This window comes from Fukomys damarensis, unplaced genomic scaffold, assembly GCF_012274545.1.
Source record: "Fukomys damarensis isolate Sample0158 unplaced genomic scaffold, DMR_v1.0_HiC HiC_scaffold_17, whole genome shotgun sequence".
Lineage (NCBI taxonomy): Eukaryota > Metazoa > Chordata > Mammalia > Rodentia > Bathyergidae > Fukomys > Fukomys damarensis.
The window spans coordinates 37,715,905-37,729,788 of NW_022900929.1; the positions used below are offsets into that span (position 1 = coordinate 37,715,905).

Genomic DNA, 13,884 nt, shown 5'->3' on the forward strand with positions numbered 1-13,884 from the left:
GAAAACTTCCAGGATAAAGATCATCTGGTGTAGCAGCATTCAAAAATATAAACAGTAAAAATAAGACTTAAAACTGCTGCTACAGTGTCATGTTTTGGATTTAGTTCAACTGATTTTTAGTACAAAACTAGAAATAACCTCTTCTTCATAACATCTATAGTTATCAATATATTTTTCTTCTTTTCAATGTGAAATAATACTTCATGATGATCTATATACAATGTTGTCAGTTCAAGCTGTCATATAAATATAAATGCTTTCTTAAAAAAAGTATTTTACAGACAGATAGTGTTATATACATTGTTCAGTTTGACCTGGGGCAAAATAAGAAAGCAAACATAAGCTTAAGTCTGATACGTAAAACAAATGATACATAAATGACAATTAAAAACCTGCACAGAAAATGAGCTCAAAATGGTAGTGATTTGAATTTTTATCATCTCTGAAACATCAAGCCATTAAAAAAAAAAAAGGCACACTTCTCAACTTTATCCCACTAAGGGTCTTAAAAGACTCTCTTACTTGGTTAGTTTTTATGTTAACACACAAAAAAAGAAAAGAAAAATGAAAAGACAATTTAACCCCAAAGTACTTTAAACAATTTGTTGGAACATGTATCCTATTACTTTGCAAATTAAACAAATAACAGTAACACAATGTTCTGCGAAAGGAATACATTTATATGTACAAGATATTTCATTCACAATGTTGGATTAAATACTTTCCTGGGATAGTTTAGCACACATATTAACATAAAATCATTTTCCTTTTTGCAGGTTTAAATAAAAATAAAATGCAACTAAGAAAAGCTATCATTGTTCTGTGAATAAACACTGAGGATTAAGCTAAAAGATTAGTAACACAGTTGAACATATTTGGGTTTAGCAGAATAATAAATGGAAACCTCAAGAGGAAACTGTTTTACATTAACTATCCAGTTACACTTTTTGACTTATAAATCATTTGTAAATGCAATATAATTTTTAAAGGAGGAAATTCTGGAAGAAAACAACTTGCTGGTTGAATACCATGAAAAACAAAACAACTACAAAAACTTCACTTTTTTTCTATGTTTACTCAGTCTCTTTTTATATAAAAATAAGTGTTACGTTCCCATAAGAACATTAGACAATTACACCTGTGCTTTAAAAAAAAGTTGGTCACTCAAGGATATTAGAATATTTTTAAAGGATTTAGATTAGCAGAATGTACAGATATAACTCAATATAAACTGTAGCCAAAAAGAAATGAGGGTGAAAATAGCAAATCATTCACATGGAATAAAAACATTATTAATTAGATGAGTTAAATATTTAAAATATATGGAATGTGACAGTAGATATAGATATATATAGATATAGATATATATATATCTATATCTACTTTAAAAGGGCAAGAAAAGTTTAATATGTAATAATTCGTACCTTACATTTAGTTAAATATAAACATTTGTTATTTATACATAAAACTGCTTTCAAAAACCAACTAATGATTTAGTTGCACTTTACTGCTTGTAATTTCCAAGTGTTAATAACTTTTCTTAGATTGAAATAAACTGTCCCCTAGTGCACTTTTATTCTTATTTCATGTCCTAATATAATCAAACCTTTTAAAAGTCCCATCACCTAATGCATAAATATACAAAAATGCCAAAATTAATCCCTTTTAGTCAGATCATATTTTATTCTGACTTTTTATAGTCAAGAACCAGAAATGATTTCCTTCTGCGAGTACTCTACAACCTGTAACAAAATATGCCATGCACTCAAGGGAAAAAGTTATGCATGGCTAGCATGTGAAATGCCAAGAACTGATGAGTTCCACTTCCTCCATGTGTGACCCCAGTGACACCAGGCAAGGTTCCACACTGCTTGCCAAAAGCTTCCACAAATCCAAGTTAGCTAATTCCTGGAAACAAAGATTTTAAGCTCATTTTGGTACTGGATCCTTTCATCCAGCAGCTTTATGTTTCCCACCACAGCACCCGCAGGCCTCACCACAGCGATGGCACATTCTCAAGGGGACATAGCAGCACATACATGGGACAATGAAAGACAAAGCTACCAGGGCTAACCATCGTAAGCAGAACTTGTCATCGCTAGTGTCACAAGAACAGGGATCAGAAAAATCTCCCTCTGAGTCTGACATACAATGATACAACATGCTCTCTGCACAGAGCATGCAACTAACTTGATATATGCATCTTTTAATAGGATCTGGAGCATCCTGACATTTCCCCCTGCCATTTTCTTCATGATTAAACCTTTCCTGGCAGTATACGCAGCGAGAACGTTCACCATCCTCTTTTCTTCGTTTTGACTTCTTAACTTTTAATGAGGAAGGTTGTGTCTTAAATACCACAGAGTCTTTGAGCGAACTTAACTTAGTCTCATCTCCATAAGAATAGAGATAGTCTGATTTTTTACTGTCTGGTTTAGAAAAGTGAATACTAGAGTCAGCATCATCTCTCTCCAAGTCATTTTTCCACATGTCCGGATGCCTGTAGTCTGCATATCGGCGTATTAAGATATCTCGAGGATTTATTCTGACAATCTCATCCTCATCTTGAAAGCTGACATGTCTGATTGATTTCAGAGGGACCTAAAAAGGAAAGAGAGGAACAGTGCAGTAAGGACTATGATGGTTCATAGTATGTGTCAACTTTGTGAAGTGACACTGCATAGGTATTTGTTCAAACATTATTGTGGAAGTTCTGCAATGTGTTTTTTCTTTTCTTTTCTTTTGTACTGGGGATTGAACTTGGAACCTTGCATTTGAGAGGAAGGCAGAAGAACCACTGAGCTAAATCCCCAGCCCATGATGTGCTTTTTCAATGACAACATTTCAACCGGTGGAGTGTGAGGGAAGCACGGTATCTTCTACAGTGTGGGTGGAAATCATTCAATCAGTTAAGAACAGCCTGCTCTCCGAGCTGGAGCAAGATGAAGTTCTGCCACCACTCAGACCACAACTCCTCTTGGGGTCTTCAGCCGGACAGCCTACTGGAAACTCTGGATTTGTAACTCTACTACCACATGAGCTAATTCCTTTAAATAAAATCATCTTCAAATCCTCGGTTCTGCATGAAAGAACCCAAACTAACTGAGATACTGATGCCGAGAGGTGGGGTGGCACCGCAGCAAGCATCCTGAAAATGTGGAAATAGGTTTGGAACTGGGTAGTAGAGGTAGAGTTTTAAGATGCGTATGAGGAAGAACCTTTACCAGGCTATTGGTAGAAATAAATATGGACTTTAAAAGTCCTTCTGGTGAAACTTCAGATGGGTATTTGGAATGGAAAAAGGCAATCTTGACTGCACAGTGGCAAAGAACTGTATCGGATGAATTGTGTTCTAGTGGTTTTTAATTTTTTTCTTGGAAGGTAGGACTTGCGAATGATAAAAACATGGACAGGTACAAGCAAAGTGTTGAAGGTATGACTTAGTTTGTCCTTGATATGTATAGTAATATTGAGAGATATTGAAAAAAGGAACTGTTAATCGAAATAAAACCAGAATTTAAAGATTTGAAAATTTCTTAGTCTAATTATATTGCAAAAATAAAATGAGAGAAGTATGTCCTGGACAGAATACCAAGGATATGGCTGGACAATCACATGATAAAGCAAAATGATGCCAGCTTCGACCAAAGGGTACAGAGACAGGATAAAATGAAGAAAGGCTCTAGAGTTTCTGGGATTCTACAAGATGTGCAAAGAGACGTATGTGGCTGTGAGCATTCATAAGACTTTAAAACACGGAAACAATGTCTTTGTACACTGGGAAGGGTGGAGGGGCTGAAAGGAAGGCTGGGGAACAGGGAAAAGTAAGAACCCAAGATATAAGATCCCAATGATGAATGTTAACCATACTATATATCTAATATGTACCAATAAACTTAATAAAGATTAAAAAGAAGAGAGAGAAACAGCCCCCAAAGGCAAGGCTGTTTTCTTTTTAGTCCCAGAGGGCAGGGCCAACTCCTTAGTTTCAGGACACTGTAGCAACCCAGGGCCTTGGCTGTGATGCTGACACCTAGGACTGAGGGGGTGGGACCAATCATCCCAATGAGTCTGGAGGATGGATCATAAAGTCAAACAAGATTTGTTTCAAGTCTTAAAATCTACTGCAAATTTCAAGACAGCTTCTTCATTTCAATTTTGAAATGGGAATGTGTGGTCTATGCCTTTCCTACCATAATATTTTATAGGCAATAATTAGTTTCACAGCTGGAGAGAAAATTTGCCTTACAAATTTAAGACAAATCATACCTGGACTCTCACCCATGCTTAGGTGAGATGATTATTTAGAAGGGATTCAGGACTCAGCATAGAGGTGGCATAGGTTAAGACTAGGGCGGCTAATAGAAATTGTATGCATTTCATATGTGTGAAGAGCATGAGCTTTGGGGCCAAAGAATAGAGAACTGTGTTCTCCCCAGTACATCAAAATGTGACTGGAGATAAGGTGTTTAAGGCACCAGGACAGGCCTTAACCAACCTCATTAGCAATTTTGGAAGAAAAAAAAAATTAGGATTCACTAGGGATGGATGGGCAGAGGAAAAAAACCATGGAAGCACACAGTGAGATGGTGGCCATCCATAAGCCAAGGAGAAATGGCTTAGAAGACCCCTAACATAGTGACCACCCTCAATCCTGGATTTCTAGTATCCAGGACTAAGAGAAAGTATACTCTATTGCTGTAGTCACTAACCCTATGGCATTTTGCTATGGCAGTCCAAGCAGACATCTACTCCTAGGACTTAAGTGTTTTCAGCCTGGTTATGCATACAGTCTCTGAAACATGACTTACAGGACACCCATACAAACCACACGTGTGTTGTTACTCCACCCCACAGGCTGGCTCTTTGAGGATAAGGAACAAAATCAAGTCTTTTGGCTATCCCTATCACCCAAAAAGGTAGGTTTCTGGTAGTCATGTCCACGTTCCAGTGCCTGAACACAGACACTAGTCTATAAGTAAACAAGTAACTCAGATTGGGATGTTCTTATATTCCCCAGTATTTGGAAGTGGGGTTAAATTCCAAGTCTGGGCTTAAGGTGGGGTGATGGATACAGTCCATTCAATAAATATGAAATGGATTCATCTAATGAAAATACAGATTCACACGAGAAGTTTGGAGGCAGTTTAAGTAACAGGGTTTTATAAGCACATACATAGCAAAGTTAGAAACTGAAAAATTTTCTGGTAACCATCCATACGGAGAATTAGAAAAACTACAAAGTAGTTATATTTTATATCTGAAATATTACTTACCCTATTTTGGGACTTTAGACTTCCAGAGTCCTTAGATATTTGCCGTTGTACATATTCCATACTTCTGTTCTGAATGTCTAGGACTGGCTGACCAAATGTTATCTAGAACACAAACAACACTTTCCACATTAAATGACAACAGAATGAAATCTCTTACTTTCAATGAAACCATATACAGTATGTATTCCAAAATTTTATAATGTTGTGAAGTTATAAAAAGCATAGAGTCACATCCTCCACTTTCATGGTTTCTTTTTTTTTTGGTAAATTAGGTTTTTCTTTTCCTCTTTTCTCTCTTTTTTTTTATTTTACAGTGCTGGGGTTCAAACCTAGGCCTAATATACATGCCAGGCAAGCACTCTACCACTGAATAATGTCTTCACCTGTTAGGTCCTTTATCATGTAATATGTGCCCCCAAAACAACAAACACCCAAGAGTCTATAAACTAATGATTGTGTAAATAACATGTGGTAGCTACATATACTAGAATATTCCTCAATCCCAAAATGGAAAAAACTAGTGATACCCACTAATGATTGTGTAAATAACATGTGGTAGCTACATATACTAGAATATTCCTCAATCCCAAAACGGAAAAAACTAGTGATACCCATCACAGTGATGGTTGTCAAAGTAGGGCCAATGGCTACTACTTTAATTAGTATAGAGTTTGGGGGGCAATAAAAATGGTCTGGGATTCAACAGCAATGATTATACAATCTTGTGAATACACTACAATTCAATAAATTATATACGTTAAATGGGTTGTTTTATAAATTATTTAATGTCCTGATACATTTCTTAAGTGTATTTAATTGTAAAGCTCATTTCAGAATTATAAAACAATGCATTAATGTTTAATATAGACTAATCTGTTTATAGCCTTTGTAGCACAAAGACACCAAAACCCCACAATAAATGACACCAAAAGCTCCTAAAGAAATTCATGCATATGATTAACTAGAGACTAGGTCTGGACTAGACCTATTCCTAAAAACAGCAAGAACCTGGAAACAATGAGCAGAAGAAATCCACTGACAAAAGATAAGTCACAGAAATCAAGAAGAGCTCAATAACACTAAGCCAATAGAATTCAAGGTAATGGTTACATTTAGAATGAAGATAAGGGGATAGTCTTGAAGGCAAGGGAATAGTTTTTAATTTGGTAGTTTCTGAAGAGTTCAGTTATGTACTAAGTTTGTCATAAATTATGTGTTTATTCATACACACTATCTTATTTATCTAGTGAAATGAGCCCAGGAATTTGAAAGTAAAAAAAAAAAAAGGCTGGAGTGAATTCTAGGTCTGTAAGAGTCAACTAAAGGGTCGGAGATTTTGCTCAGTGGTACCACTGCCTGCCTTCTAAGCACAAGGTCCAAGAAGTTCAATGCCCAGTACAAAAAACAAGAGAACCAAAAAAAAAAAAAAAACTGAGTATATTAGCATTTTAAATCAATTATCTATGCATCCAAAGGATTTAAACAGCCCACTGAAGCATACAGAAGTGAGTCAAAGGACAACACCGACAATGTCTATCTACATAAGCATTAGTAGATAGAAAAATCTAAGTACTGACAGTTCTCTGTGTGTCTCATTCCTGCAAATCTACTGAGCATAGGCAATGTCTGCCTTTGTTTCAGACTCTCTGGTCAAGGATATATGTGTAATGAAATGCTTGAAAGGTGCAAGTTTCCAGGAAGACAGGCTTGCCTAGTGCCAGAAAAACAAAGATGACTATCTCTGTCCACAATGAAAACCAGGCAGGCTCAATTCCCAGTGTACAATAGTTGGCTTCATGACACTCCAGGCTTTGATGCAGTAATGCACACCTAGTATGTACATGACCACCACTTCATGGGATCAGATCAGGGACCAACACAACATGAAACTCATTCTGCTACACTGTGCTGTGTTTAATAAAGTCTTATGTGTCTCAGCCAACAGTCTTATAACTTCTGGCAGAATTCAAAACCCTGGCAGGTTAACCTGCTTAGAAGTTAGTTAAAATTTTAGACTCAAGATCAGAAAGGCATTACTCTGGTCCTTTCGTCAAGTCTGTTCCTATGTGGTAGAAAAGGATCCATCAAGTTAACCCTACTGTGTGCAATTAAATAGTCAAAGTATAATTAGTCTACTGAATATTTATGCACACTAAGCTTTTAGCAATGGTCTAATAATATATGACGAAGATCTATTTTATGTGGATAATGTGCTAAACCAGCTACCACTACTACTGGTCTTCATGATGGTTTAAATTTTACACTGACTTTTTTACATTATTATTTTCTTAAACTTGATTACTAGATTCTTTGAACTATGAATTTGGTCTTAGTTACCATAAAGAGATTTTGGCTCTATAAACTAAGAGCAGATTGTGTAACAAGAAATGCATCCCCTGGGGCTTTCAGGTCTCATCCAAATGGACAACTAATACACAACATTAACAGTATTGGCTGAACATATATGCATTATGGCTAGTTAAAAAACTTCTATCCTGTATTTATCACCCTATAGCTTTAATAGAAAAAAATTATCCCATTTTATTTCCTACTGAGATATCCACGTTTTAACATCAGTAAAGGTATAAATACTATATTTAGTTATGCAAATTAATGCAACTGGTATGGTTAGGATATGTTCCCCAAAGTCCATGTGTTCAAAACTGAATGCTCAATGGAACAGGGTTGAGAGGTGACACTGTAAGGGACAAACAATGCAAGAATTGCATTACTGCAGGAGTGGGCTCCCCTTTTAGGGTGCTTGTTCCTTTCTTCTTGCTCTCTCCTGTCCTGTTATCTTCTTACTTTCTATCATGGGGTGACAAAGCAAGAAAGCCTTTATCTGTTGCTGGCACCTCAATACTGGGTTTTCCATCCTTAAGAACTATGAGAAATTTTCTTTATAAACTGCCCAAATGGTTACAGAAACACAAGATGGACTAGGACAATAAGCCTTGTTTCTCTATGTTACATCAATCTTGGAGGTACAAGTAGCCAACTGTAAGAGACTAAGAATAGCACTATTTAATGTATTTAACAAAACATTTTCCTAAGTGCTATATATAACACATTTAATCATTTCACTTTCATAACAACTTTAAGAGGTAGATAATGGTATCACCACAATTTACAGATGGGGATAAGAAGGTACAAAGAATAGACATATATTCAATAAGTGGCTTAGTTTCAAAATTACAAACAAGCCTAAGTAAAAAAAATTGGAACAAGTACTTTAGAACAGAATTATTAAATGGTCAATTTAATAAATGGGAGCCAGGGATTTAGCTCAGTGGTTCAGTGGCCGGCCTTGCAAGCGCAAGGACCCGAGTTCAATACTCGGTACCAAAAAAAAAAAAAAAAGAAACATATGAAAAAATTATTCAATATTGTTAGCAATCAGGAAAATATAAATTAAAATCACAATAAAATACCACCCCTACTGACTAAATCAGAAAGAAAAGGGTATGTGTGGGGGCAACACTATTTGTTCAGGAAAACTCCCGCCATTTGTGGAAATTTAAGATAGAACAGTACTTATAGTAAATTTTGACTAAAATTGAGACTCCATAAAACTGTATCAGGTAGCCTGGGGTTTTCGTATCTACTGATATTGCAAAATGACAAACTGGATAAAGACAGCAGAAGCAGCAACAAGCAACAAGAGAGACAGGAAGGACGTCCCAGAGGTGAGAGTTTGTGGTACCCACAAGGTAGCTAAAGCAACAAGGGGCCTTAACAGGGTCTTTCTGTTTCTCTTATCTTATTCACACTACTGGGACTAAGGTGGTGCCAAACCAATCACCCACATGCAGTGGGTAAGTAACCGCACATCCTAGATCCTAACATCCTCATACATTCCAGATCTAGCTACCTTAGAGAAAGACTGCAATGAGGCTTTGGGGCTCATCTAGACACAAACCACAACACTCCCAAAGTAAGTTATTTTGAACTGGAGTGTTTCATGAGGGCAGGGCCTTAGCCTGACGGGATTAGTGTCTTTGTAAGAAGAAGACCCAACAGAACTTGATTTCCCTCTCTGCCAAGTGAGGACAGAGCATGAAGACAGGAGTCTGCAGGCCCGGAGGAGGGCCTCTGCCCAGAACCACAGCCATGTGGGCACCTTGTTTTGCTTTTGAGAACCATAACACTGCAGAAAAGCCTTTCTTCTGGTTTGAGATACCCAGTTTATTTTATGCCATGGTAGTCCAAGACAAGATTCTCTCTCACTAGAATACGTGTCCTCTACTTTTTCTATGCCCTTTCCCACAATTTCCATAGCCCAATCCCCTTCAGTTAGCTACTGATTTATGTTATCCTTAAGAAATTTAGGCACACCTAGAAAAACAGCTGCTATCTTCTGGTTCAATGTTCCTATTCTGGGCTCTTATAGCTCTATGAACATGCATCTATTACTTGACCAAAAACTCCTTCAGAGCAGAAGTCATGGCTATTTCCTTTGTATCCCTCAAGTCTAAGCCTTGGGCCTGACATCTAGTCTAAAATAATTAATGGTAATAACTTATTGAATTAAATGCTTCATCTTGTTTTTCCTCAGGTCAAAATGAGAATCATTAAGAATCAGCTAGGCTTTATTTAGGCATGGCTGCCAAGCCTCCAGACACTAATATATTTGACTCCCAAACAACTTGAGTTTGAACCATGCAGGTGCACTTATATGCAGCATTTTCTTTCTGAAGAGCAGGCAAACTGCTCAGCCTAGAAATATATAAAAAAATTAAGAAAAAGTAAAGTATGGCATAAATTCATAAAATATACAAATAAAAAAGGCAAACATAAAAATGTCCACACAGCCCCCTATTCAGTTGGGAGAAATGTAAACAAACGCACGCAGCATTAAATCTTCTTGTGGTTCCAATCGAGAATGCCCCCAAGAGTCTCACACACACACAGGCAGGGCTTTTGAGAGGCGACTGACTCGTGGGTGCAATACAGCCGGCTCGCTGTTATGAGGCAGGGTTCGGTCAGAAGAGGCAGGTCACTGGAGGCATGACCTGGAAAGGGCTATCTCCCTCCTGGGCATGTCCCTTTTCTCTCTGCTTACTGGCCATCCTGATGTGAGCAGTTTTCCTCTGAGGCAGGCCCTTCCACCATGACACTTCTGCCCTGGAGACAGCCAATCACTGACTATAACAAAAACAAAAATAAACCTCCTCTCCAAATTGTAGGTGTTTCGTACTCTGTCGCAGCAACGAGAACAATGACTAAAGACAAATCCTAAGTGCATTAATAAATGCATTACATACTAGAATAATTTAGAGCCCACCTCCTGTTACTACTGATGTAAACTAGAGTACTGTACATATCTGCTTAAAATGTCATGACACTGCTCATCCCCAGAAAATAAATAACATATCTCAGTAAAAACTGTGTTGATTGACTGTTTATGTTATGGATAAGTCTTCTGGCCAATGACATGTTATTAGCAGTTAAATTCTGGAGAAATCAAGTCAGATGCCTCCCACCAGTATAGGAGGGCAGAGTGGGACTCAGGAATTCTGGGCAGCCCACCTTAACTACTGGTCTACTAATGTCACAGTCCAGGGTCCACAGCTGTAGGCACTGGAACCAGGCATAGTAAGGCTAAGACCCAGCAGCCAATGAGCCAGCTGCTCTCAGTGCTGCTGCCACCACGCCTTAGCCCAGCACCTCTAACAGTAATGTACTGCTCAACAAAGACTTGGGGACTGTAAAACATTTTCATTAAGAAATGTGGTTTCGGGATGGGGATTTAGCTCAGTGGCTTCCGCTGCCTGCCTCGCAAGGATCCGAGTTGGATCCCAGGTACAAAAAAAAAAGGGGTTTCATCAACAGGAATAAGACCAGTATACCATATTAAAGAATAATTCCAGAAAGTACTCTTGCAGTATAGGAGTTTGTGAAGTGGACAATGGCGAAGAAAAGAATGTAGAGGCAGCAAATATTACAGGCTGTGATAGATTGCCAGCTCAAGGCAGTAAACATGAAGAAGATAATAAAAGGGATTGGAGGATGCTCCTAAAAGTCAGTCCATACAATGCAGTCCTGTCACAGGCAGGAGCTCCTGCTTTCCTATAGATGTACAAGCCCCGACCACAATATTCCAAACCTCCTGTGCAGGGAGATGGAGGGAAGGTGCTGACGGCCAGGGTGCACAGCCAGACAGTACTCACAGAAAAGCTGCAGAGTCCATGGCACCGCATGGTTACTCCTCACGAGACAGTGTAAGAGAGGACACAATGAAGCGAGTAAGGAAAATCAAGATGAGACCCAAGGTCGGCAGCCACCTCACCGACTTTACTGCCTAATTTCAATTACTGATGCAGATGCCCCAAAAAGCCTACATTACAAGACAGCAGAGACGATAACAGCTGAACCACCATCTAACCCTTATGCCAAGCAGGCAGGGCTGAGTAAATGTCAGCTTTCCATCCCACTGTCATCCGTCATCCACCAGGAGAGAGCATGAGATTCCAACAGCAAAGAATACAAAAAAGCCTGCAGTTGCAGACCTTAAGTGCTTGTGTCTTGCCACTGATTGCTGAACTATAACTAGTTACGCTGTATAACAGCATGAAGTTTTTATTATTTTTACCGAAAGACAACTCTTTTTGGTAATGATAAACAAACTTTTTAAAAAAAGCCTGGTTTTTCCCAATACACCTTTAAAGTCTTTTCATCTTTTTTTATATTTGGTCAAGTTGAAATTTTCAAGAACCTCATTTAAAATTTGTAATAAAAGCTTACAACTTAGAAAATAAAAGTCAACATCACACTGCAAGCATGTGTTAATAAAGATCTTAAAAGAAAAAAGGAAAAAAAGCCAGGTGGCAGGAAGCACGAAGCATCAGTTCCTGCTACTTGATAGACTGAGGCAAGAGTATAACTTGAGCCGAGGAGTTCAAGACCAGCTTGCGTGACATAACGAGACCATGCCTCAAAAAACCAAAACCAAAACGTCATATACTGATATTTTACTACGTGGGGGCAGGTGTTCAACATTCACATTGTTCAAGGGTCAACAGTGTACTTTATGGGTACCATGCATCAAGCAAGAAGACAGATATTCAAAAACATGCCTTGTGGCCAAGGGTGGTGCACACCTATAATACTGGTTACTTGGGAGACTGAGGCAGGAGGATTCTAAGTTTGAGGACAGACTGAGCAACTGAGATCCTGTTTTATTTTGTTTTTAAAGTGTGGGAGAGTTAGAAATGTAATTCAGTAGTAAAACACTTGCCTAGCATATACTGGGCCCTGGTTCAATCACTAGTGTCAATAAAAGAAAAAACAAAACAAGCAGCCAGGTGTGATGGTTCAAGCTTGTAATTCCAGCACTCTGGGAGGCTGAGGCAGGAGGATCACCAGGACAGGAGGTAGGATAAAGAGATACAGGGAGAGAGGGAGAAGAGGAGGAGCAAAGAAAAGAAAAGGTCATTTTGTCCTTTACTTTTGTAGGTAAGTTACTGAGTATGTATTAAACAACATTTGAGTGCTCACTTCAGCAGCAATATACGAAACTACATTTGAGTTCCTACAGAGTGCTAGTGTCAAATGCTTATTTAACAAGAACAAACACATACATTTAAATCACTGAGAGCATCAGGGTCAAGAGTAGTCTTTTGATAATGTGTTAATACCTATGAGTAGCATCAAATAAGATTATGTCCTATAACCAAGGTTTCACTTTTAGATTCTCTTGGCTGGAACTATTAGAAGGTTGTATACACAATGCTCAATGGAAATGCTTTTAATGAAATGATTTAAGAATATAGTTACAGTTTTTTAGGTGAGCTATAAGAAACCTTATAAATTTTTTTAGTGAATTTGTCACAGATATGCTAGCTGAGGATAATTTTCAAGCAGTTTCTTTGGCCTGAGAAGTTCCTTCCTCCCTTTTTAAAAAGTGTTTTATAAAGAGAAACTTTTGCTTCCCAAGATGCTAGAATTCTTTTACCCTTCTAGATAATGAAAATTCACTGAACACATTTTCCAGTTTCACCTTGGCCACCAAAAAAATTTCAAGGCAATTTATGGCTTAATTACTATGTCCCCAAAGGACTTTATGGTGAATATATTTATTGTCAAATAATGAATGTGATTCACTGTACATCATATTCTCTTGGTTTTCCTGTCTTGCTGTTGGTGTTTATTTTATCTAGAGAAGGACAGATATTAATGGCCCTCTCTAACACAATGAATTTCTACACATATGCTATACATATTGAAACATATTTATTTTCTCACCTGATTGGCTTGGCTTTGCAAGTAAACTCTTCTGGCGTTCAGATCTTCAAAGGGAGTTAGTCTTATACTGGAGCTTCTGTAAGGGTCACTGGTAACAACTGTCTCCTGATGGAAAAAGTGTTCTCTTGCTAGAGAACTGGAAGTGTCCTCTTCAGTTGCCTATTGGGAACAACGCTCAACTCATTAGTTGTCAGAAGAAAAAAAATCCATTGAAGATATTTTATAAAAAATATTTATGTATATGATTAGCTAAACAAAACAGTATGGTCTGGGGATTTAGCCCAGTGATTACACCGCCTGCCTCGGAAGCGCAAGGTCCAGAGTTCAATTCCTGGTACCAAAAAAAAAAAAAAAAAAAAAAAAA

The 13,884-nt window shown here is 37.8% G+C and overlaps 1 protein-coding gene across 1 annotated transcript in view; it reads right to left on the minus strand.

Annotated features, from left to right (window-relative positions):
- Positions 1–1,389: 1,389 nt before the first annotated feature.
- Positions 1,390–13,884, minus strand: part of Spred1 (sprouty related EVH1 domain containing 1) — an 88,363-nt gene continuing 75,868 nt past the window's right edge. Inside the window, exons 5-7 of the mRNA XM_010624643.3 lie at positions 13,521–13,679; positions 5,277–5,378; positions 1,390–2,601 (exon numbers count right to left, since the gene is read on the minus strand). Coding sequence (XP_010622945.1) covers positions 1,951–2,601; positions 5,277–5,378; positions 13,521–13,679 — 912 coding nt within the window. The 3' untranslated portion in view covers positions 1,390–1,950. The remainder of the gene's footprint in view (positions 2,602–5,276; positions 5,379–13,520; positions 13,680–13,884) is intronic.